The sequence below is a fragment of the Vespula vulgaris genome, chromosome 8 (assembly GCF_905475345.1).
Source record: "Vespula vulgaris chromosome 8, iyVesVulg1.1, whole genome shotgun sequence".
In the NCBI taxonomy this organism is placed as follows: domain Eukaryota; kingdom Metazoa; phylum Arthropoda; class Insecta; order Hymenoptera; family Vespidae; genus Vespula; species Vespula vulgaris.
In genome coordinates, this window is record NC_066593.1 from 6,609,781 (window position 1) to 6,635,059 (window position 25,279).

The window sequence follows — 25,279 nt, forward strand, 5'->3', positions numbered from 1 at the left end:
AAAATCGATCTATCGCGTAGTTCGAGCGGACCAATCACATGCTCGTTCGTAGTCGCGCCGCCGTATGACGCGTTCAGTGCCACGTTGGCAGCGCGAGCGACGCCTTCGTTTTCTATTACTTTTGTTTCATCGATTCACCTATAAAATTTGTAAAAAAAAGAAGGAAGAAAGTGTGTGCACGAAAATAAATATATTGATATAGAAGAGAAAAAAAGCATAGATTTGAAATCCTTTAGATCGTATCGTGAGGATATCGGAGGAGCCTCCAAAAAATAGACAAGAACGGAGTGTTTTAATCGTGTGGGAAAGTAAAGGAGAATAAATACGAAAAGCAAAAGAGAGAAAGAGAGGGAGATAGATAGACAGACAGACAGAGAAAAAGAGGGAGCGAGCCATTCTAAAGGTCCCTCTCTCCTTCTCTCTTTCTCTCTCTCTCTCTCTCTCTTTTTCACAACACAGCAAGTGGTGGGGAGTAAAAATATCTCTTTCTCTCTTCCTCTCTCTGCCTCTTACTCGACCCTCTGTGAAATCCGATTCCGACAAGCAAGCAAGGAGTCTCCGTCCCTTCTACTACTCTTCTACCCGAGCTCACTAGTCTACTTTCGTACTTTATCGTGTTCGTTTCTGTGATACGAGCGCTTCGTAACATTGCGTGAAAACACGCGGTTCTTTCCACAGAGAAGACACCCCTCGATACATTCTTTCTTTCATGGAGGAACTTTAATTACAAGAAAATCTCTTTTCTTTCGTTGCTATAACACGTATTGTGTGTGTGCGTGTGCGTGCGTGCGTGCGTGTGTGTTTTGCGTGTCGCGTGTGTGCGCGTGCGCGCGCGCGCGTCTCGTGTGTAACAGTATCTTGGAAAGGAGCACAAAAAAGACACATTTTTTCCTTGCCGAAAAAAAGTGCAATTATGTCGTCATCAACTTCTTCGGATATAAACTTCATGGATTTACTATTTTCTCGCGAAGACGCCTTCCTTAAAGACGTTGTTAAGGATGAGCCTTTCGTCGATCACAATTACACTGACGACGCCATCACGGTGAGTTTTCGACGCACGGTCACAGCCGGCTTTATCGATGACACGAATAACTTTGTTGCAAATAAATGTTCAGTTTAGCTATAATAATCTACGATATTTCTGTCGTAAAGTTCTACCGATCTTTGTTCCTTTCAATTCTCTTAGGACGAAAAACCAGTTTTCGTGACCCTCTTTCGTGAAACTGACGAAATACTAATTATTTGTTTCCTTCTTATCACGTAAAACGGATCTTCTTATCTCATCGAACAGATATTTTAATCTTATAAAGAATAATTCATTAGATTTCTATGTAAAATCATTTTGTTTTCTTTTTTTTTTCATATAAGAATTTGTTTCAATAATTTTGTGACACTCCGTTATATCCTTGACTTTCGATCGATCGTAATAGATAATAAAAACGTTAGCTCAAAGTATCGATTATGCATAATTAATTATAAGTATAACTATTAAAAATACAATCGATTCGATTAAAAATTTATACAGGAGGCACGAGAGCTTGGATAAATTTTTAACTTAGGCTTATATACTTGTTATCTTTTATGAAAGGAATAAAATATAATATTATGGTCAAGTTTCTAGTGATCTCATGGGAGGATCATTGACCGTTCATATTTCACCGTATGTCGTACTACTTTTTGCTTACATATTTTACTTCTCTTATTAACCTGCAAAAGTAGGAATATCCAGTGTCAATCGAAACCATATTTGAAACGAGTTTTCGAATTTTTACGCGTAAGCATATGTTATCGCGGAATTTCCTTCTTCTATCGAAGCAAAAAGAAAAAAATAAGACATATCGAACGAAAAAAGCAACGAGAAATTCTATCGTAAGTCTAAACCTCGCGGGAAATTCCCCGTTATTTGTCTTTCCCCTGTCGTAACATGTTAACATATGGTGCATATGTACCCACGTGCACGCTAACGTTTTTCTCGAATCGTTCACTTGCTCACGAGATTGAACGGAACCGAGTCATGATCCAAATGATTATAGTTTAATGTAGATACCGACAGATTCTAATACAGGATGAACACGAACTTTGCTTTATAGAATTTACTTTAAAATATATTTGTCTATACATTTTAATTTCATTAAGTTTTTCTTCTTTTTTCCTATTTTTTTTTCTTTCTTTATTATTACAGATAGATATACTTAACAAAAACGATTTTTTCGAAATATTTCTTAAATGCATAATTCGATCGATTTGTATTGTATTATACGTTGGAACGAACATAAAAATAAAAATGAATTTTTTTAGATCCTGTTAAGATTAGAAATGATAATTAAGTAAATAACAAACATTCTGGTGATACTTCCTGGAAGGAATACTGTATAAATTATGTAACCGTTATGAATTTTTAGCAGCCATATGGAATGGTCATGTACACGTGCCGGTATCATATATATATATATATATATACACACATATATACACATATATAAGTCGCCATATTGAATTCTTCTTCAAATCATTTTAGCGAGAAACTTTATCTTTCCTTTCATTAAAGATATGCATTTTCGTCGTAAGAGCAATGGTTTTAATTATTAAATAAATTAACACTTTCTCCCATTATCTTTCTACGAAAATATATAGTCTAATCTAACTCAGTGCTTAGAAGGATGAATGAACTTTCGATGCTCCGTTGCATCGTCTAATATCGCTTTCTAATTTTTTTCATTATTTTATACTATACTTATAATAAAACGTTAAAGTCTCTTCTTAGTTTAAAATGATTCAAACTCTACTCGTTACGGCAAATAACCTTCGAACGTAGAATACCGTTAAGTTACGGGACTTCTTGTGCTGGTATAAATATTCTCTTATGGACTCACCTAAAGAATCCAATTAAGGATTAACGCACGTTAATCATTGCAATTTAAGCTCATTCGATACACTACTCTAACTTTGTAACTAGAACTCAATCTTCTTCGTTCTAAATCGCTTGTAAATTTGTAAATTATTATTTACGTTGATACGTTCATTCTACGGATGTCACGACTCTGATTACAATAAAATTGCATGAAACTAATTTTCAATATACGAAGAAATTCGTAACATTGACTTTTTTAGTTTATGAGAAGAATTATATTCTTATAAGAATAAGAATCCGAGAAACGAAATGTGTTTTCCCTGTAGACGCGTTACAATCTCAATTAAGATGAATTGATAATGATATAAGTGAAACAGACTAAGATAGATAGAAAGAGAGAGAGAGATAGAATGAGATGTACAATTTACTCCAATCTGGGACGAGTTTCTTGCCAATAGCGAGAAACATGCTTCCCCGAATTGAAGTTATGCCAACCGGTGATAAAAATAAAACGATGCATTCTGTGAAAACAAAGGCCTCTAATTTAATAATGTATATTATCATAGACAAATAAGTAATCTCAAGGGATTCGAAATGTTTTTCCTTTTTTTTTTTTCCTTTTTTCGACGAAGATAAGCTTCATCGTAAACTTGTGACATCATCGTCAAATCGAACATCTTATAAAGAAGAGAAAAATTATCCGAAAAAAAACAGAGACAAAATAATATGCGATTTATTTACTTTTTTTTCTTTGACTACTCAACGAAATGCTTTTCGAGTGTAAAAAAAGAATCATGACATTGCGGAATGATGAATTTTACAAAAACTTAAAGAATGATTACAAAGACAACTTTCGAGGCAATTTATATATTTTGTTTTTTTCGTTATTGACGCGTAGAAAGAGTGTTATATTTTTGCTTGATTTATGACCGCAATCTCAATGCAAAAGTACATATATATATATATATATATATATATATATATATATATATATATTAGTTCCAAAGTCAAGAACATTTTAGCTTAGATTTATTTTTAGATATCTTCTTGGTTTATAAAAAAAAGTTTACTTCGTTTAAAATAACTGATGGAAACTATGAGGTTTTAAAATTTGATAAAAATTCTTGAAAAACAAAGGAATATTAATTATTCAAAGGCATAAAATTTTATTAGAATAATGCTTACTAGCCGAGTAAAGCCGTTAAAGTATTTTAAAACACGACATTAAACATCGCTTGTATATACGCATGTTAAATGCCACGAGTAACATTCGAAAGATAATTCTACCGATGCTCGACGTTGCTTTAATCATGAGAGACCGGCCATATATGCACACACAAAAGAGCTTGGCTTCGAAGAAGTAGGTCGTACAATTTTTCGCGAATAAATCCGTTCGTTCTTTCACCGTCAAGATTATAACTCGATAAAGACGATTGTAAATTTACAATTGAATTTTCAATATCAGATGAAATCTTGGTTGCAACACGTATATAACATGTTATCGATGTCACATCACAAATATATTTCAAGAAATTTTTTATCGTTTCTATAGTTCAATGTATAAACATTTTTTAGACGGAAGAATGGCCAACGAATCCGGATGATTTCTTGGATTCGATCTTCAAATTAGAAGATAACCAATTCAACCTGATCGAGAACGATTTAGAGGCAATTCCATCTTCCTCATCGGACAGTGGACTGTCCAGTGCTCTGAGTCTATCGTGCGAGCAACAATTGAGCCCTCTTTTACCGATCGAAGAAGACCAAGCTGAAGTCTCGAATTCAGATTTAAGCAGTCCCCAGAATTTTATGGATTTCGATTCACTAGGAAGTCCAAATCAATCGATGGGTAGCATCGACAGTCCTATAAGATCGGTTGTCAGCTCGAATATAGGATCACCAGTCACGGATGTTAACGAAGAAGTGGAGTTCGAACCAACCCTCGTAGCTGTGGTAAATCCTAACAATACCGTTCCTGATTCTACTCCTGTCGTAACGACGGATCAACAACCGACGGTTAATATAGGTAAGAATATTTGTTATTTATTCAATCATCCAATTCGATTCTATCTTAAAATTGCTATGATAAATTATATCGGACAATAAATTATATAAGATAAGCACTGAAGATATTCTAAAATTTAAATTATTGATTTAATTTAAGATAGCTGTTATATCTTATCATCCCAAAATACTAAATCGGATACATCAAAATGGGGACAGTCTTATATTGATTTTTCCTACTTCTACATAAAACTATCTTACTTTCAAATAAAAATAATTTTACTGGTAAAAAACATTACGTCTCGTCAATCATTTGTCCGTAGCGTGACACGTAGATAACATTTCTATAATTTTAATAATACATTCGATGCATAAACATTTTGTACTGATTTAAACAGCTGCATTTTTGCGAATTTTTTATTGGAAATTAATTATAGTTCTTGGATATTGATCATAGAAAATTATATATCAAATAAATTGTTCGCTTTATAATTTGTTTTTATAAAGAACCACGAAGTTCGAATCACCAGAGGTTTGAAAACAAATCCTTTTTTATTAAAAAACTAAAACGATTTCTTCGCTTCCTTCATCGTTTTATTAACATGTCATCATAATTATCGTGACGCAAATCATGCAAGTTTTTTCTTCTTCGTTTCTTCTTTGTATTTCTTTAACTCGTCGGATTCTTATTTGTTTATAGATAGCATGACGAAAAAAAAATCTGATACATCGACGCATTAAAATAAATAATTCAGTTTACATTTCTTTTGTTCTTTTTTTGTCGATAAAATATATTTTCAAAAATGTTAAAAGAATAATAACTTTGATAAAGAGATAAGAGAATAGATTGTTAAGAGATAAAAATTTATACTTTGCAGAAACGCTAATTAAGCAACAGGGGCATGTGACGCCTCAGGAAAACACGGTGAATGTTCGCAATCTGACGTGCAATGGAAAGAGAAACATAAGGCAACTAATTCGTGTTACACCAATGGGATCTGGTAACCCTAGATCAATTTTATTACCCGTTAGCTTAAAGGACATGAAGGAAGTACGAACGATAAAAATAATAAATGCATCGCAAGCCAGAAATCTCAAAGGTTTCAAGATAAATCAAGCGAATATCATTAACAAACCTGTCCAGGTAAAAAAAAATAAAACCGACGTGTCATTCCTATGAATATCGTTGTCTATAAAAATACAGTTTTTAAAACGCTTGAAAACTATTTCTCTTTCTTCAGATGACCATTAAGCAAGAAGATTCCAGCAGCGAGAAAGGTTGTAATTCGAGTGACGAAATTTCGGAAACAGATTCACCTTATCCAAGATTAAAATTAAATGCTGAAGAAAAACGTCTTTTACAAAAGGAAGGAATAACGTTACCGACTCATTATCCGCTCACGAAACACGAGGAACGCGAGCTGAAAAGGATCAGACGTAAGATTCGCAACAAGATATCTGCTCAGGATTCGCGTAAAAGAAAAAAGGAATACGTGGATGGACTGGAGGATCGTGTGAAACAGTGCACGGAAGAAAACATGACGTTGCTCAAACGTATAAAAGCACTCCAGTCGCAAAATCAGAGTCTAGCCGGTCAACTTAAGAGACTCCAAGCATTAATACAGAAAAGCAACAAGAGCGCTCAACCAGCGACTTGTCTAATGGTCCTATTACTTTCGCTGGCTCTCGTAGCTGTTCCAAATCTTCGACCACACTCAAATTCCAACAATGAACTCACGAAGGAACAGGAACAACCTGAAAAGATGCCTCCTCTTGCAGGTGAGTCATTGTACTACTACGAATTCTAACACAATTACATACGTTACATATTATATTTTACTATCTAGACTTTCCTTCTTGCATTTCGTTCTTTAATGTGACTCAGAGCTTTCTATTTCGCCGTGTGAATCAACGAATTTTAGAACGAATGAATCTTCTATATACTTTGCATGATATTACTTTCACATCTCATCTTCAAAATATTAGATAGGATAGATTTTTCTGAAATATATCAACCAAAGAAAAATTTGATATCGACAAACATTAGTTACTTTTTGATAGTGATATCATTTCCATATTAGGAAGTAAGTTTGTTCAAATTATACTAAATCTTCTATTATACTTTTACCGTAAATTGTTTTCTTTTGCGAATGGTATATTACAAAGAAAATAAACGTACTATTCCGCTCTAAATTCTTGATAAATTTATGGCAATATATAAAATTCTCGTTCTATTGTCGTTGGGGCCACACGTGGGTAGTTATTCTTGTTCTTAAACGCGGTCATGCCTCAGAGAAGTTCGAGCACATTCTACACTGATTCTTTCGTCCAATCCTTGTACGCCAATCGTAAGGTATAACAAATCTTTAAGAACCGTTACAACTGTCACACACACACGCACACACGTATTATGCGCAAGTTAAATCTGTTTGACAATGCCCTAACAGCTACTGCTTGGTACGTTGAACTCCCATAAAATTGTGAAAGGTACTGTTTCCCTAACTTTTTCGTTTCCGTTCACGTTCCGTCTGTCGACAAACTCAATTTCTCGTTTTCCCTATTCTCTTATCTATTCTTAGAAAGGATTATGATCGTCTCTTTGTATTTTAGTATTGGATCAAACCAGTCACTCGATTAGTATATATTTATACAAATCTATAGTATATAATTTCGTCGGGACAATATTTACAAGTAGCGGTTATATAAATTTTCGTTTATAGTTAGATTAAAATTAATCTGATCATGTTTAATTACATTTTTGCCTACAATTTATGATTCATATTGAATGTAAATATATATAATAGAATTTACATATATGCATACATACATACATACATACATACATACATATATATATATATATATATACACACAAATGAATATAATTGTATATATTATGTCGAAAAAAATGTAAAAATAAGGTTACAAAATGCTCATGTATATTGTTTAAATGAGTAGCAATATATTCTTCGTATCTCGAAGAACGATTAGGTAACCTTAGATAATTCAACGGTACGTAAAAGTGTACTTTGACACTACATATGTGTGTATGTCTGCATCATACTTCTGTTTTCCTGATGACTGTTCAAACATTCAAATGCTAAAGAGTTCTCTTTATTCTTACACTTTGAAAATAAATTTAATTGAAATATATGTTCCGCGTTTTTGTAGCTGATAAAAAAAAATAAAATCACTTGAATAAAGAGAATAAAAATTTCTTGTTATCATCAACTTTTTATCAACATTCGTACATTAACGTAACTAAAATATATTTTTCATCGATACTATTATGAAATGTTCCGCTACTTATAATTGTAAATTTTAACGATTTTCTCGTTTCATTTATAAACTACTTGTTATTAGAAAATAATTTATTCGTCATTCTCATAGTAATCGATTATAATAACTTTTTTCCCAACTTCAAATGTAAATGGTGAAGTCTCGATAAATAGACATCGCTTGCATGTTTTTGTTAGCAAAGCAATACGATAAAGTAAAACTTACTTACTCAGAAATTTAAATACATATAATTTCATGGGATGTTCGTATTAACAGTTTTGTAATATCATTCTTTTTTGTACGCATATTTCTTAAAAATTAGAAACTTCTAAAATATATTGCTTCTTTTAAAGTAAATAATATACTATTGTATCATAGGCATCGTTATACGTGAGATTAGATAAAGATAATTAAACTACCTTCTCGTTGCTATATACGACCAAGTTGTCGAAGAAATAAATCGAATGAAACGATATCGTTTCACGTGTTTCTTCATTTATTTACATTAGACGGAATAACATTTAGAGAAAATGCGCAATAAAGTGTACCAATGAATTATCTCGAGTTCATGACAATTTTCGATAAGAATATAATTTTAATATTTCAAAATTATATATATATAAAACGAAGTGAATGGAGAAAGAGAGAGACAGATGAATGAAATATCTTTTCAAAGTGTAAAATCTCTTTAGGTTAAAAATGAAAAAGAAAAGAAAAAGAGAAAGATATATGAAGTAAAGGGATCAAAGAAAGAAAGATCAAAGTTAAGAAGAGAGCGGTGAAACCGGAGTACGCTGTGAGATTGTCGACGAGTTGATCTACAACTTTCTAAATGACGATAAGAAAGCACCGTTCGATTCTACAATCGAAGATCTTTTCGACGAGAGATCTAGACTATCGATAATTCAGAGATGAAACGATTTAGACCGTATTATAATAAATAATCTTTTTACTAATTCAAATGATATTCTAAGATCGGTTGAGAACATTTAAAAGTTTTATAAATTGAAAGCAATAGAACATTATAAAAAAAAAAGAAATACTAAACAATTCTCAATTAAACGGTCAATTGAATTTGTCGATCGCTCGGATTTTTCCGGTCACGCATCATCACTGTTATGTCAATGACCCCTTCTTGGAATTTCAAAGCGAGAACTTTAGGAACCACATACGCGCACGGCTTCGCAATCATTCTTCAAACGGAGGTTACGAAATGCATTGTATAGTGCTTATTCGTCTACTTAAAAAGAATTACTAATGATATCGATTGGAGAAATATTTCTTTTCGATAACGTTAAAAGCGTCGAAGGATGATAACAAAATAAAAAAAGAAAAAAAAATCATTATTTACCGAATAGTTTTTGATAACAAAAAATGATAATGATAACAACGATAACAAAAAACAATTCATTCGTACCTAACATTTTTTCGATCGTATTAGAAAGTTTCACTATTATCTCTCTTATTCCCCAGTTTCCTTGACTTACTCCAATGACCTAAACAAGTATCATAGGGCTTCGCTGTTACGTTCACATTCGTATCAACCTTCATCTACTTTTACATTTTTATAGAAAATTATATAGAAAAAATGTTGTTGATTTTTAGGATACAAATCGATTAAAAAAAAAAGAAAAAAAGAAAGAGAAGAAAGAAAAAACCAATCTGAAAAATATACTATCGCTAATGAGAGTTTATTTTTAGGTCGCTCGAGAACACTCCTTTATACGAAACAATTAAAGGACGAAGAGCTGCAACAATATGGCGAGGAATTGTTGCAGGAGGTCGAAGGTCTTTTGGATCACGATTACAGTCCGGTTCAGATGCCTCCTTACAAACGTCCTCGCATTGAGAACGAAGTGAACAATCAGAAATTCGCTGCTTCTTCCGATCAAGTTGGTGGTACGTTAGGTGGTATACTTGGGGGCCAAGAAATGCCGTTTATGAAACCGAGCAATCGAAAATATATTGAGCCACCATTGGACGACGTTTGGCCACCACCTAATCCAGGCGGGAAAACGGAACCTAAAGTGGTCGATAAGCTTGAAGCTTTGACCAATGAACTAAAGATCAATATATCGGATTCAGAAGGCACCAGAACCGTCCTCGTAAAGGTACCTCATGAACAGTGAGGTACCATCTTTCTATCCTTCTTTCTTTCTTTTTTTTTCTTTCTTTCTTTCTTTTCCTTCCTTTCTAGAGATAACAACAACAAGAAAGAATAAATATTGTTTAAATGATATCGAAAGGTCGCGAAAGTACGCATATATCTCAATGGTTTTCGTCGTAACTTTCGGATTTCTAAGAAACATACATCGATATACTTAGCGACAAGGTTAAAAGATTAATAGCGAAACAAATTGAAACGAAACATTAAGAATTTAATATATTCCTCTAATAATACACATTATTCGTTTTACTTTAAATAAATGTTTATTATACGAGAGGGTCGATCATGGAATATTATTATAGAATCGTCCGATCAGCGTTAGTTTTAATAATCATATATAGAAAATAAAAAATATGTTAACTATCGGTGGAACTGTTAACAATAAGATTATATCGTCATTGTACGGAAAGAGAGAAAAAATATCATGTATTATTAATTCTTTACATGTTAATGGAGGCTTTGGTATTCTTCATTTACTGATAAGACACTTATCGAGTAAAACTTGAATTTCATTGTTAGTGATAAAATATGTCTTATGAGGCAATTATATTTAGAACAGATATCATTAGGAAAAGCAGCAAACTTTTGTTCGTAAGGAGTATAGATTCTTTCGTTATCTTTAAAATCGATGATTCGAGTACCATCATTTTCTTTTACGTGTTAGTTATATCTCAAGAAAAATATCTATTTATATGTTCAGTTCGAGGAATTGAGAACGATAATCAATATTCAATAATAACCCAATCAGTTTCGTTACATATGTTAATAATCAGAAATTGCATACACACATATACATATATGCACACACATACGCGCAAGCACACAAATTAAAAATATTTAGAAGTATTGCAGTAACATGGATATCAATTCATGTGATTTGTGCGCTCGAACTGAACACCAATAAATATCTTAACTGTTCATATATACATTCGAATGACCATGTAGATCATGTTATTAATAGAGTACTCTTTTTTATCTATAATACATTAAGAAATAAATAATCATTCGTTAAAGGCAAGAATCAAGTTGTCTTTTCTGTCGAATCATCGAAGATTCGAAATTCTTATTCAAACAAGATGTTTCTCTTAATTAACCATTTTAGATAATTTATAGAAAGCTTGTATTCATGAAACATTGTATGGATGGCTTAAAGTCAATCGGAATCTTGTAACGAGTAATATTGTTGTCATAGGCAGTAATACGATTTTTGTAAATATTTGCAATTGTAGAGTATATGAATGACAAAGATATATATATATATATATATATATATATATATACATATACATATATATATGAAAATATTTACCATTATATTATTATTTCTTTTTTATTATATTATATTATATTATATTATATTATATTATATTATATTATGTTATATTATATTATATTATATTATATTATATTATATTATATTACAGCTTTAAAAATTACTTTTTACGAAAATACAATGTGTAATTTTAGGCACGTTATTATGCAAAAGAAAAATATTTATAACGATGTACGGTAGAATACCCATGATCCGTCGATAAAAAAAAAAGACAAAGGTTATATCCTTATGGAAATAACGCATCATGGGATAGTCTTACAATGCATGCTTTGTCTTTGTTGTTGTAAGAAGATAAAAACGAAGGAAAGAATAGAAAGATAGGAAGTAGAGAAGATAGAAAATCGTTTCTTGAACAGTTAAGAAATTCTAGAAAGAAAAACGGTACCCGTTAAGTTAGTTAAGTTTTCAATAATAACAAAAAAGAAAAAAGAAAAAGATTTCAATATATAAGAGTAAAAAGTTAAGCGTGTATTTTGCACCAAATGCTAAGACTGTATTGTGTAAATCGCATGCCGACATTCTTTACTTCAAGATAAGAAAGAAAATGAATTCAAAGTATTCCTCGCCTGATTTTTATTTTGCGTTATTAAAATTTGATTATAATTTTTATTACTTTGTATACGGCTCGCGACGCGCGCGTTCACATATGATATATCATCACTACATACATAGATATATGCACGAAATTGTAAATAAATATATCGAAAAAGTATATTTTATCATCGTGTAATAGTTCGTACTTACATTTCTTTTCTTTACAACGTGGGACGTGGCTTGTGGAAGACACACAAGAAGAAAATAAGCAAGAAATATGTATATCGACGTCTCTCGTCCTTACGTAAAAAATTAATTAGATTCGTTTGATCGCTTTCGCGACGCGTCGTTAAGGATAATTTCGATTTAATTTAGATAAGTTCACACATACATTCCTAATTAATAATGTTTGTTCAAAAATAGAGTAATCGTTCTATTTTTGCACGTAAGGTCAATGGGATGAAGGTACTACACTATTAAAAATTGAATAAATATGCGTGTAGCGATATTATAAAAGGAGAAAAGCAAAACAAAAAGAAAAACAAAAAAAAAAAGAATAAAAACTTGAACGTAACCACCTTGCGAATATTTTTCCCATTTCTCGAATATCCTGCTTAGTGGTGGACCTTTTCGAGAAAAAATATTCAAAGTTACGGCGTCCTTGGGCATTCGCTTACTATATTATTTATCTAACAGCGTAATATATCTTTTATATTTCGAGCTATTACGATTTAATATACGAAACTGAAGGAAACATTTCGCATCGCATTAAATTGAATATGAAATAAAATTCGATCGTAATACATACCTGTAATTCCTCGTATGTTCTTCGTAAAACATTACTAAGGTCGATACTTCTTCGCTTGCGTAAATAAATAAAATATGATTATTCCAATATGCTTGCCAGCGACGTCACACTATTTCAAAAATATATCGTAAAACATTTTTAGATAAAATATTCCACGTAGACACTTTATACTTCACTGATTATATTATAGTCCCGTTTACTTGAATCGCGAAGTTCGAAAATATAAATGTAATTTATAAATTAATCACGAATAGAAGGAACGATATTAACACGTCGAAGAACCGTAATAAACTGACAAAGAGAATTGCTTTTACTGTTGTTGTTTACGTGGTAGGTCATAACACGTTATCATTGAACGTTGTAAGGAAGAAACCTGTGTTTATAACAGCTAAATGTACGATTAAATCAAACTTAATGTTATTTAACCTTTCTAACCGGAGATGACGAATAAACTCGTCATTGAGAAATGTTTTCTTCACGCACAAAACGAATTAAATCGTCACAAAACTATAAAGATTATACTAAGATATACTAAATATCAAAACGTCGTTTTCTTTTTTTTTTTTATTGTCACCGTGTTATCAATGAGTATAATTCGAAAGAGTAAACTATACTTGGCGAAATAAATTCGTAAAAAATCAGGCAGGTAAATATTAGAATTCACCTATTGAGTAGCATTACGCGTCACATTTCGTTTTAAATTATATCGTATTGTTAAATGAAATGAATTATCGTTTAAATTGTTTGTTTAATTATCACAGAATGTTTTTAGATGTTTTAATTATTTGTTTAATTATCACAAAATGTTTTTAGATATTTTAATCATTTGTTTAATTATCACTGTCTTTAAATTTATTAATTGTATAATCGTAGAAGTTACAAGTTACGACATTTCGCATTTACATAGGATGTGACGAAATCCTTGTTAGTTTGTCATGGCATGCCTAGAGTGCGCTTTCGAGAAACAACCAATAAGAAGCCGACTATTGGAGAGCACAAATTGTTGCGACACTAGCACATCCATTCAACACGTGGTTATATTTGGTACTTTACAATTAATCTGTGCTTACTTCCCGCCAAATCTTTGTTAATGTGAATTTTACTAGTGACATGTAATTTAAATGCTGTGTATATAAAAACACTAAAGGCAAAGTTCTCTTAAATGATTTTTTATTAAAAGTTTTATTATATACGTTCCAAATGGGAGATATAGGAAATCTTAATGATCTATTACCAATTTATTATGCTAGGTTGTTTCCTTTTAATGATTATTATGACTGGCTCAGTTATGGAAGTAGTAAGTTTCTTCAACTCAACATACTTTTCCTAAAATTAGAATGTAACAAAGAAAATCTTAATTTTTATATTTTATTTGTATTAATTTTAGCAAATAACTTCACTAGAAGAGAATTCTCTTTCACTCTTCAAGATGATATTTATCTTCGATTCCAATCATTTAGAACTCTCAAAGATTTAGAAGCAGACATCAAGAGACTTCTTCCATTTAAAATTGACATTGGTGCTGTGTACAATGTTCCGTAAGAATGATCTTATAATATCTGTACTATTACGCTATTTAATATTTTATTAAATAATACATTTTATTTATTGTATCAATTATATAATTGGTAGGCCGAAAGAACAAAGGAAAAGGCCACGATTTTTCCCCGTAGAAAGAGAACTTGTTTTTGATATTGATATGACAGATTATGATGAAGTAAGAACATGTTGCGAAGGTACAGATATTTGTAACAAATGTTGGAAATTTATGATACTTGCATGTAAAATATTGGATTCCGCATTGAGAGGTAATTATACATATATTATAGTAGATGTTAGAAAATATTTTTTTTTTTCCTGTTAAAAATAATCTGCTAATATTAAGAAAAATAATAATATGTTTAGCTGATTTTGGATTCAAACATATTCTTTGGGTATTTTCTGGTAGAAGAGGTATACATTGTTGGGTTTGTGATCTGGAAGCACGCTTTTTAGAAGATGTTCAACGTGCTGGAGTTGCAGAGTATTTACAAATTATTGGAGGAGGAGAGTACATGAAAAAGAAAGTCAATTTAACCACTGATGCTATACATAAATCTATTAGGTAAAATATTATTTAACTTTAATGTGATGTTAAATATATATATTTATTAAATTAATATTATATATATAATACCACTATATTTGTGTAATATATTTTCTTATGCAGACGTGCATTGGATATAATTGAAGCAGACTTCATTCCTATGTGCATTGAAGAGCAAGATATATTAGGAACAAATGAAAGAATGGAAAAGTTTCTAGCGATACTACCTGATGAAGAAGATCAACAAGAATTGAAGAATTTATTTGGCCAATGTTCCTGCAGTACAACTCGATGGAAGACATTCTGTGAATTTGTCAAAGACAAAAGAGTAAAGGTATAAAAAAAAATGTGAATTTGAGCAAGATTCACATTAAGGACTTTATCTTAATCATCTTAACTAATTTAGAGGGGATCGAAATGGTATTTATACCGTCATCTTAGAGAAGAAGTGATGTTGCAATATGCCTATCCGCGCTTAGATATAAATGTCACAAAAGGAATGAATCATCTTTTAAAATCTCCTTTCTGCATACATCCAAAAACGGGCAAAGTTTGCGTACCATTTACGGTGAAGACTGTAGAAAAGTTTCAACCGGATAAGGTTCCAACGATAATGACATTAATCGACGAAATTAATGAGTTCGATGCGAAGGAGAAGACGGAAGAAATTAATAATTTAGATACAACAAAGATAAAAGATTATAAAAAGACAAGTTTAAAGAAATCATTTCACATATTTCACGAATTTTTATGGGGACTTAAAGAAGCGCGAAAAGGTTTAAAGGCTAAGGAAAATGGTACGTCGATTATTAATTTTCAGCTAATAATGATTACTAACTCCTCAATTTAAAACAATTAAATATTATTTTATAATTATTTCAGATGAAAAAATGGAATTTTAAAGACTGCAGAGTTATTTCTGGATGTAATAATAAATATTTTACTAATAAAATAGATTGTATTACTTATATATCGTATTAATTGAAAACTTATTTCAACGTCTGATCTATATATTAAATCCAAGAACATTTATACGTAAAAAAATTTAGAATCCAGACTAATGAAATCGATATCTAGTAGTTGCAAAATCTATTAAACACATTTGTATAACAAATTCCGCGTAAGAGTCTTTGTTAGAGAAGAATCTTTATTTGACAAGCAAATATATTTGTCGTATCGGAGTCACTCGAGGACGGTGGCGCATTGACGAAGAATAAAAAGAATTTGCTAGTAAAGGAAACCGCTCGACGGATTTATTGCTCGAGGTGCTTACCTTCGGATAGAATCGTCAATAGCGTAGTCTACTTTGCTAACTATTATTGTTGATTAAAATAAACTTTTCTATTGAAAATAATCTAAACATTTTATTTTAAACATTGGCATTATTTCAATCATTTCTTAAATTTATTATCATCAATAATAACATTTACTCGTATGATGTAATTATAAGCAATCTTTAACTTTGATTCTGAATTCTGAATCGACTACGCCAATGTAAGATCGTAAAGCCGGCAAGCTTAAAGACCCTTTAAGGAGATAGATCGACCAAGATTAAATAGAGGTAATGAAGTACATCACTATCGTCTTCGAAACCTTTCTGACCATATTTGACTGACTATTTATCCCAATTGCCACCAAATTCCTTCTCGTTCTATTCAACGGGATAATTGTTTTTCGTTCGATGTGCTATTTATTTCTTAAGGCTGTTTTTCATCCCTTCTTTTATACTGATTTACGTTAGCAATGAATCTGGACTTTCTATAATTTCGATATCCGTAATTTTCATCGATTTTGACAAACAAGGTCTCGTTTTAAAGATGAAGACTTAAACAAGGAAATGGCTTTCTCGAATGATTAAAAAAGCTTTACATCTAATGTCAAAAATGACTTTGATAATTAACCGATTAGTATGATTTCTATGATTTTACTATTTATTATGATTCAAAGAAATTTGCAATCATATGAAATCGATTAGATTCTATTTTTAACGAAGCAGAGTCGAATCCATATAAATTGATATGATAAATTTTATATTAATGATTTATTTGATATAAATTAATTAGCACTTAACTTACTCGCGATTTTGCTCTTTAAATATTTCATATGATATAATATAACGATTTTTATATAAAATGATTTATATAGGAAAGTACGAATGAATAAGTAAAATGAAATTATAGCAAGATAATATATTATAGATCAAAATATTATATTGCATTCTCTGTTTCAATTTGATTTTATTCTTCAATATGAAAAATGCAAAAGATTAATATTAATTTATAATAAATTATCGATTAAAATTATTATCTGTTGGAACATCCGAATAAATATAAGTGTACTTGTATATATGTGCACGGTCGGTGGATTCTAATGTAAGTCCGTTGATGATCTACAAGCTGGGATAACTAACGGGAAATGAAATGAATTTTTTAATTATCAAGAAAGAGAATAATGCAACGAAAAACGAAAATGTTTCAAAGAGAAAACTGAACGAAATGAGATAATATTTGAAAGAGAAAACTTAACGAAATAAGAAAATATTTGAAAGAGAAAACTGAACGAAATGAGATAATATTTGAAAGAGAAAACTAAAAGAAATATAATATTTACAAAAAGTAAATATTATTAAAATATGAAAACTGAATGATATTGTAAGCAGTTAAGAATAAATATGCAAAGATGTCCATGTATCTTTTAAAATGTTGTATTATTATAATTTGGCGTATTATAACAATGTGGTATTAGAAATGATATCGATACTTTGCATAGTCAAAAATCGATCTTTCGGTAAAAATATATCTCTCTGGAAAAGGTAGTAGTTATTTTTTATGTAAAGAATTTTGAGTTGCGTCTGTTCAGTTCTGTTAGAATTGTCGGTTTCCTTCCATATTTTAAAATCAAGAACGGTTCTAATTCTTTGCCGTTAACCATTGTAATATACTACATTCTGTTATTATACTTTTTGAATGATGGTCGTTTTTAAGCAGAGACTCTTTTCTTATTCCCACATAATGCCTGAATCCAATGGTTAAGACACAAAGTAAAGAAAAGACTATATACCGAAGAGGCTCTCACAAACTGCGGCTCAAGAAGGGCAACCATTTTCGAAAGTTTATCAGTATGTTCAAACTTTCTGAGAACGGCTCTTACAATTAGTCATGTTGTCAATGTTCTTATAGTTCTGAGTGTAGAGGTAAATTTGGAAACATTACTTCTTCGTTCTCACATTTTTCCTTAAAATGAATAAAATTCTTTTGGATAGGATAGGATTCTTTTTTTATTCTTCTTCTTCCTCTTTTTCTCCATCCATTAATCATCGAGGGAATTGCGATATTATATCGATCTTGATTATTATAAGAATGTTTTTGAAATCTTTCCGCATTAAATGTATCAAGAAGAAACTATTCTTTTTCTCGTTCGGTTAGATAGAATATTTGTGGGTGGGCACTCACATGGGCGTTCACGGGCGCAATTAAGTTCAAGCTTGGGCCCCAACGTACTTAGGTAGGACACTCTCGCGGTTATGTCCCGGACACTTAAACGAGTATTCTTAAGTACGGTAGAATCCGATCTTGGATTCCGAGGTAAATTGCAGAATCTCGAAAGCATGACCGGTCGCGTTTAATAATGGTTACTGAAACTACCGGTGTTGGACGATCTCGTTATCTGTTAGCCAGACTTAAACCAACTGCAGTTAGCATTGAGGCCAGAATTCTCGCTAAGATGACTATCATCTTGGAACTCAAATTTTACTTTGATTTTTAAATAATGATAGTAATATGAAAGAGTAAAGTTATCGTCTCTAGTTTATCTATCAGCGTGGTGAGATCTATATGCTAAGTACACGATATTTACTTTCGATATAATGTGTATTTCGATTGTTAGATTACATATAAGAGAATCATTATAATCTATATAAGTTTATACACCAATGGTGTGTAGTGGGAACAGTATTTTCTTATTGTATTTTTATGTAGTTCACATTTTGTCCATACCTGTTGTTGAAATCACACATGCTTTGAGCGATAGGATGAGGAAGATTCTTAAGAAATAAGATAAGTTTTTACTAAGGAAAGTTTCGAGGTCAGTGGATCAGTACGTATATCGATATTTGACCCGTACGTCTGACGGAGTCTTACCTACAATGTAGTTTTGTGTAATAAGTGAAATTTCTAATTACTGCGTCAGGATTTATCACGTTAAGTGTATATCCGAGGACGGACGGTCTCATCCTCGCTTTTAGAATCTTATCATTCGAGAGAAAAAGAGAAGATAAAAAATTATTTAATTAACAAAATTTTAAATCTTTGTAAATATATGTACGTGTAAAAAAATATACACCCGAATGCTCGTATTATTTTTACGTTTATTACTTTTTTATTATCATCAGTGTTAATTTATTGGTATCTTTATATTTAATTAATGTAATGGACTTGAATCATCTAAAAAACTACAGAACTCTTAATTACTGTTAATAATTATTTTATTCGTTTCAAATAATATAATTTTAATTAATAAATAATTTTACATAGGGAAAAAAGTGTCATGTTGAATTTCAAAAATCGATTTATTATACAATAAATTCGCTTCTGCATCTGCGAATCGAATTCATTTTCTTTCTACTTGTTTTTTCTCTCTCTATTTCCTCACGGCAAATCACAAAGCACAGTTATATGGATCTGCATATTTTTATTTCGTTCGTTTCGGCTAATATCCTTAGAAGACGAGTAGAATCTTTTTGTAGATTTTTGTGCAAATCGATCTCGTCTTGTAGGGAAGTTAATTACAAGGTGAATCCTCTCGGCCTCTAATTTGCTTTTTTTTTCTCTTTAAAATTATAACGCTGTAAAACATCGTACCGTGTAAAAAGTCTTAAAACCCGATTATTATTTATTTCAGAAATAAAAACGTACTAGTGGATAATAAAAATTATAATGAAGAATTCCGTTGTAATAAGATTAACTACTTTCTAGACAATATTCCTTTTAGTTTATAGATTACAGTATATATAGTATTATTTATTAAAGGATAGAATTAGTTCAAAATATATTATATATATATATTAATTAACTTAAATTATTTATAAATCTTAATGGAGAGTAAAACTAATTAACGAAGACAGACTAATAAATTTCAAAGTTCCTGACTTTTGGAATTCTTGAATCGCTTTAATTCGTAAGGAAGAAAGCATCAATAAAGGAATCGAAATCGTGAAAGTTTTCTAACAAAGAAGAACCAATGTAATTCGTCAAGCGTTTAACGAGATACGTATTTAACGAAGCAATTCGGGTTCTCGTTTCTCCTCCTCGATTTCCGATTAAGACTTTTTTTTCGCGTCGCCTTGTCCCAATCTCATTCAAGTTTCGATTACCGTTTCATCTGCTTTTTCGTCGACGATGAAACGTCATTCAATAATGATCCGAGATTGTGAAACTCTTCTATCGATTAAGTCCAAAAATCCGACGAATATGAACGTCGAATAAAGTTCATTAATTATCTCGACGAATATTCTCTCTGAAAATCTCCGTAATTATGCTATCTATCACTTTCTACGTGAGTAACATAATAGATAGAGGAGAGAGTCTTAATAAAAAAGAAACAAAAAAAGTCTCACCAGTAAGATCAAAAAATCAAACGTGCGCTTTCTTAAATTATAATGTAAAAACGATAAGAAAATATGTCGAATATATTTCTTGTGAAACATCCATGGAATAAATTATCTCGGTTGGAAGCAAAAGGCGAACACGATCGATCTGGTATTGCCAATTTTTCGTCGGATAACGGTCAGTTTTTGTTTCGACGTTGCGCCATGCACAAGCAAAGACTTTGGCAAGGAGTAAAATTTGGCGCATTATCTCGAAGAAAGCGGATACCCATTTCTTGCCGACTCGTATCCATTACATTCGTTATATGGTGGGTGGATCACGATGGAAAGCGAGCCGAACGATCTTATTCATGTGCGACTCTTTTTTGCGAGTATGCCACGCGAGAGAAGCCTTGTCGGCACGTTCCAAGACTGCTCTGGATTCGTCAATCACGAATAAAGGAATTGCGGTTGCACGCCGATAATAGTAATTATATACGACCGACATTTCTTAACGTTCATCTCATTTCGAAACTTTTTCTTTAAATTCAAATTACGAATAAATAACACCTATATCTACGTAACAATTTGATTTTTGCTTAATAATTTCTTACCTACTTAATATACCAATGACAATAATAAAAGTGTCGATGTTACGGATAAATAATATACTATAATAAATTACTATTGATACTTTTCATTTTTACATGCAGTATACTAAATATCATTGAATTAGAATCTTGAGAATACATTTACTGTCTGACTAGAATACCCTTGTACATCTCTTCAAAGATCAAGATAATTCTAGCTCGATTTAACAAAGTTACTTCTTGGAAAGAGCGTGCAATATGGTAGCATGTAAATGTACAATTTCTTAGCTTCCCAACGAGTTATCATGATAACGATCTTGAAAGTAACTAATTTATCGTGACAATGAAAAGAAAATAAACGAAATTGGGAATCCTTGTTACCCTTGATGATAATGGTCCCATTAGTTTCACATTTTGTGAGTTACGATTGCGTATGGTTTTACGTTCTAATGTTTACTATGAGAGATCGTATCGATGTTAAAGATAATATCACTATGCAGGATTCACCGATTATTTATTTGGTCGCTAATAACTCATTAGAAAAGAGAGTGTTCCTGTGATAATCTCGAGGAAGACGTATCTCCTTCTTAATGAGTGCTTAATTGTCCGATAATAGGGAAATGGGAGAAAAATGTAGGAAGAAATAAATAATAATAATAATAACAATGATGATAAAACCGGTCGCGAGTGATCGCACGTTAACGAGTGAATGATCACGCGCTTACAATTAGACGCTCATAATACGAAACTCGATCGCTTATCACGTAAGACTGCAATATGCCGGAGGCGCCATGGTAAAATTCACGTAAAGAAATTAATTCCTTGCTGCTAAGCTCTCTGAGAACTTGTTCGCCAACCTGATAGCGAGATGAGAAGGTTTCCTGGGAAATGATGAAAACTTAATAATTTCTTCTTATTATATATTCTTAAATACGTTCTCTCTTAAAGGATAATTAAGTCTTGCGACTTAACCATTTGTATGATTCATTTGAAATGATTCATCTAAAATTCACGAATACGGTTAACTTATATATTTCTTTTTTTTTTTTAATAAATTAGTAAATTCAATCATCGAATAGAAAAAACGAAAATTCGACATTCGTAATGAATCATTAATGAATTCGAGACAAATTTATCATGCTTGGTATGAATGAATCGGAAGCTTTCCTCATGTTCAAGATAATCATACTAATGAACAGGTAGAAAAGCAGTTGATCTCTTCGAGGGAGCCGCACAAGACGTTTAAGATTTAATTATCGTGGTAATAGCGAAAGAAGAAAGGACCACGAAGAAACTTTCCAGGATTCCGCATCGTCGAGACCCTTTATTAGGTAATCGAGTAATCCGTAGGTAATGACACATCCCCAGACCGGTCTCCCGGTCTGTATTACGACTTCAAGGCTGCCAATTCAAGAAAGGATGCCATTAATTTTCCACGGTGCACCTGGATTCTAATGGATCAACGATTGAATCATTCTTGCTTAGTCATCGCGTTAGCTTGCAATGAAATCCCTTTCTCCGTTCGCGTGATTAGAATCCGCAAATAATACGCGAGATCGATGTCCGACATACTTATTGAAATTCAACTAAATTGCATGAATTAACGTCAGGAACAAACGTCTTTCTTCGTGATACTGTAATTAACGATATATGTTTATAATGTAATAACTCAATTATACTCAATCGATCGTACGAATTGATATCGAAGTTCGAAGGATAAACCGAACGAAGTTCCGTTATAAAAGCATCGACATCGAACTTTTTGTTTCCTTTGAAGATCGAACTTTCTCCTTATATAGAAATTCTTTTCAGTTTTATTTTAAGAGTGGCCAAACATTTCGGTCAGTTGCTCGAAAGAAAATCGATCAAAACCTCTCAATCTTTCCAATCTATTTCGAAGCAACGCATTGCATGGATTTCGCACGCTGTGTATCATTATTTCCCGTTAAGTATCGAAAGCAAACAACCGAGAAGTCGTTACTTTCTCCAAGTACTCGTCAATTTCATGGGCACGCGCTCGGCAGGCCAGCCAAGCGTGCGCGAACGCCCGTGAAAGGATTAGAAAAAGATCGTGTAAAAGCCGTTTGATGATCTCGTACGTGATAATTGTTAGTCGGACGAAAAGCGGAGAGTGAAAGTATCTTAAGACAGCAAACGATCGATAGAAACGGATTTGATGTTCTCGTTAAGTTCGTAATAATGTCTATTAAAGGTGGAAAGAATCGCAAAAAAAGGATTCGATGAGAACGTGACTTGGAAACGACTTGAACCGCTTGTTGGTTAGTCGGACCTAGAATGTTAATGAAAAAATTCTTCTTTTTCTTTTTGTTTTCTCTTTCTGTCTGTCTCTCTCCCTCTTTCTGTCTCTCTGTTGTTTCCTTGTTCAAAAGAACCTTATCTTTTGTATACTATTTGACACACTCCCTTCATTCTTCATCTTTTTTTTTCTTCTTTCTTCATTGTTTTCAAGCAAGCGCAATCACTATAGCATAGGATCAAACTGATGATTCTGCATAATTTTCCTTTTCCTGTAGAATCCAGATAGCCTTCATTTCCGCTAAATAAAAATAGAATTTGAGTGACCTAGTATCTTGTATGATATTGCGAATAGCCTGCTAAAGGAAACGTATCGAATGGCTAAAAAAGGAGAAAAAATTAATTGCTTCCGACGATAATAGTTGAACGAAGACGACGAACGTTCCGGTGATAGCTGCTTTTATTAATGATAGGCCGGTATACGTTTAATTATACGAAAATCTTATTGGATCGAATAGTTCGATATAAAATTTAGCCTTTCTAGTCTTTCTATGATCCCACAATAAGGTACTCTCTTAACGTAGCTTTAATGTACTTTGTAAAACTTTTTTATCGTTGATCAAGAGAATCAATGAACGGATCTATTCAGAAAGCAGATTATAACCAGGACATGAAGCAGGATATGGACCAGGACATGGTTCTAGAGCACGAAACAGAATCAAGATCAAAATTATATTATTATAATTTGACTTGCATACATAAAAAGTTTAACTATTGTGCACGAAGATTTATCGAAAATGAAAACTCTATTATCTCGAGCGAATGTGATTGCTAATAAATAAACGCGGGAAAGCTTTACAGTTAAGCGTTCTTAGAGTACGTCTTCCTCGTCTCCGCTTCCCAGAGAGTAACTCGCTGATTAACGAGAGATTAAAAGCACGAGGCAGACGTGACGCGTGTTTGGAATGCTTTCGATTTTATCTGATCGAAGGTAACAGCGACTCTGTACTATGTAGGAAAGGAAACGATGCCGAGAAAGATGTGGATAGAAGGGAGAAGAACGAGAAGAGCTGTTTCTCTGCTGGTGAAGTAAAGAAGATAATACATACGAGAGAGAAAAAGGGAGGGAGAGAAAGGAAGATAATGGTTTCATTTCATGAGAATCCACACAAACTGACGGTACTTTCTTTCTAACCCAATTAACGAGTCAAATTTGAAAAAATCAATTTCGCTATAAACGAATAATTATTACATTCCTACGATCGATGTTACTGACATATTTTATCTAAAACGTTCAGTTTCTTCAGCCATTTTGTGAAAATTTATTTTATGAATAGAAACGATAGAATCGAATTTATTTATTTGACATATAGATTTTGATCGAAATGAAATTGACATTGTTTTCATCGTTACACGATTTTCTAAATTTTCTTCAAGATTAAAAAAAGATTTATGAAAATTCAGAAGAAACTTCGAAGAAATTTTAGGAACAATTCTGCTCATTTCCATTAAGTTAAAGATTCGCGGATTATTATGTCATTATGTTAATGGTACTTCAGCTAATTTATCCGTCTTTTATCCAGTTCTCAAACAAAAATTACGTTTTTAAACGAATAAAAACTGTGCACACGCGAGCGAACACGTGTAAGACGATATGTTTGTAGATAGACGTTACTTGTGTTCATTTATAACTTCCTTCCTGAGAAATTATATCTAGTATCATGTAAACAGGATTAACACGTTTACGTCGAAAGGGAGTCCAGAATAAAACGAAGAAAAGAAATTAT

At 31.9% G+C, this 25,279-nt stretch overlaps 2 protein-coding genes and 1 long non-coding RNA gene across 5 annotated transcripts in view; 2 read left to right on the forward strand and 1 right to left on the reverse strand.

The window, feature by feature from the left end:
* The window catches only part of LOC127065762 (uncharacterized), a 56,732-nt gene extending 43,607 nt beyond the window's left edge, over window positions 1-13,125 (reverse strand). For all 3 annotated transcript variants that reach the window (XR_007782185.1, XR_007782183.1, XR_007782184.1), the window contains exon 1: window positions 12,977-13,125. This is a non-coding gene — a long non-coding RNA (uncharacterized LOC127065762). The remainder of the gene's footprint in view (window positions 1-12,976) is intronic.
* LOC127065751 (cyclic AMP response element-binding protein A-like) lies at window positions 105-12,346 on the forward strand. The gene is made up of 5 exons (XM_050998546.1): window positions 105-1,042; window positions 4,427-4,877; window positions 5,734-5,999; window positions 6,097-6,634; window positions 9,836-12,346. The coding sequence occupies exons 1-5, from the start codon at window positions 914-916 to the stop codon at window positions 10,261-10,263; spliced, it is 1,812 nt and encodes a 603-aa protein (XP_050854503.1). The 5' UTR covers window positions 105-913; the 3' UTR covers window positions 10,264-12,346.
* Window positions 13,126-13,884: 759 nt separating the features above from the next.
* On the forward strand, window positions 13,885-16,030 carry LOC127065756 (DNA primase small subunit). The gene is made up of 7 exons (XM_050998552.1): window positions 13,885-14,273; window positions 14,364-14,514; window positions 14,609-14,784; window positions 14,882-15,080; window positions 15,186-15,396; window positions 15,469-15,859; window positions 15,945-16,030. The coding sequence occupies exons 1-7, from the start codon at window positions 14,177-14,179 to the stop codon at window positions 15,962-15,964; spliced, it is 1,245 nt and encodes a 414-aa protein (XP_050854509.1). The 5' UTR covers window positions 13,885-14,176; the 3' UTR covers window positions 15,965-16,030.
* The last annotated feature ends 9,249 nt before the right edge of the window (window positions 16,031-25,279 follow it).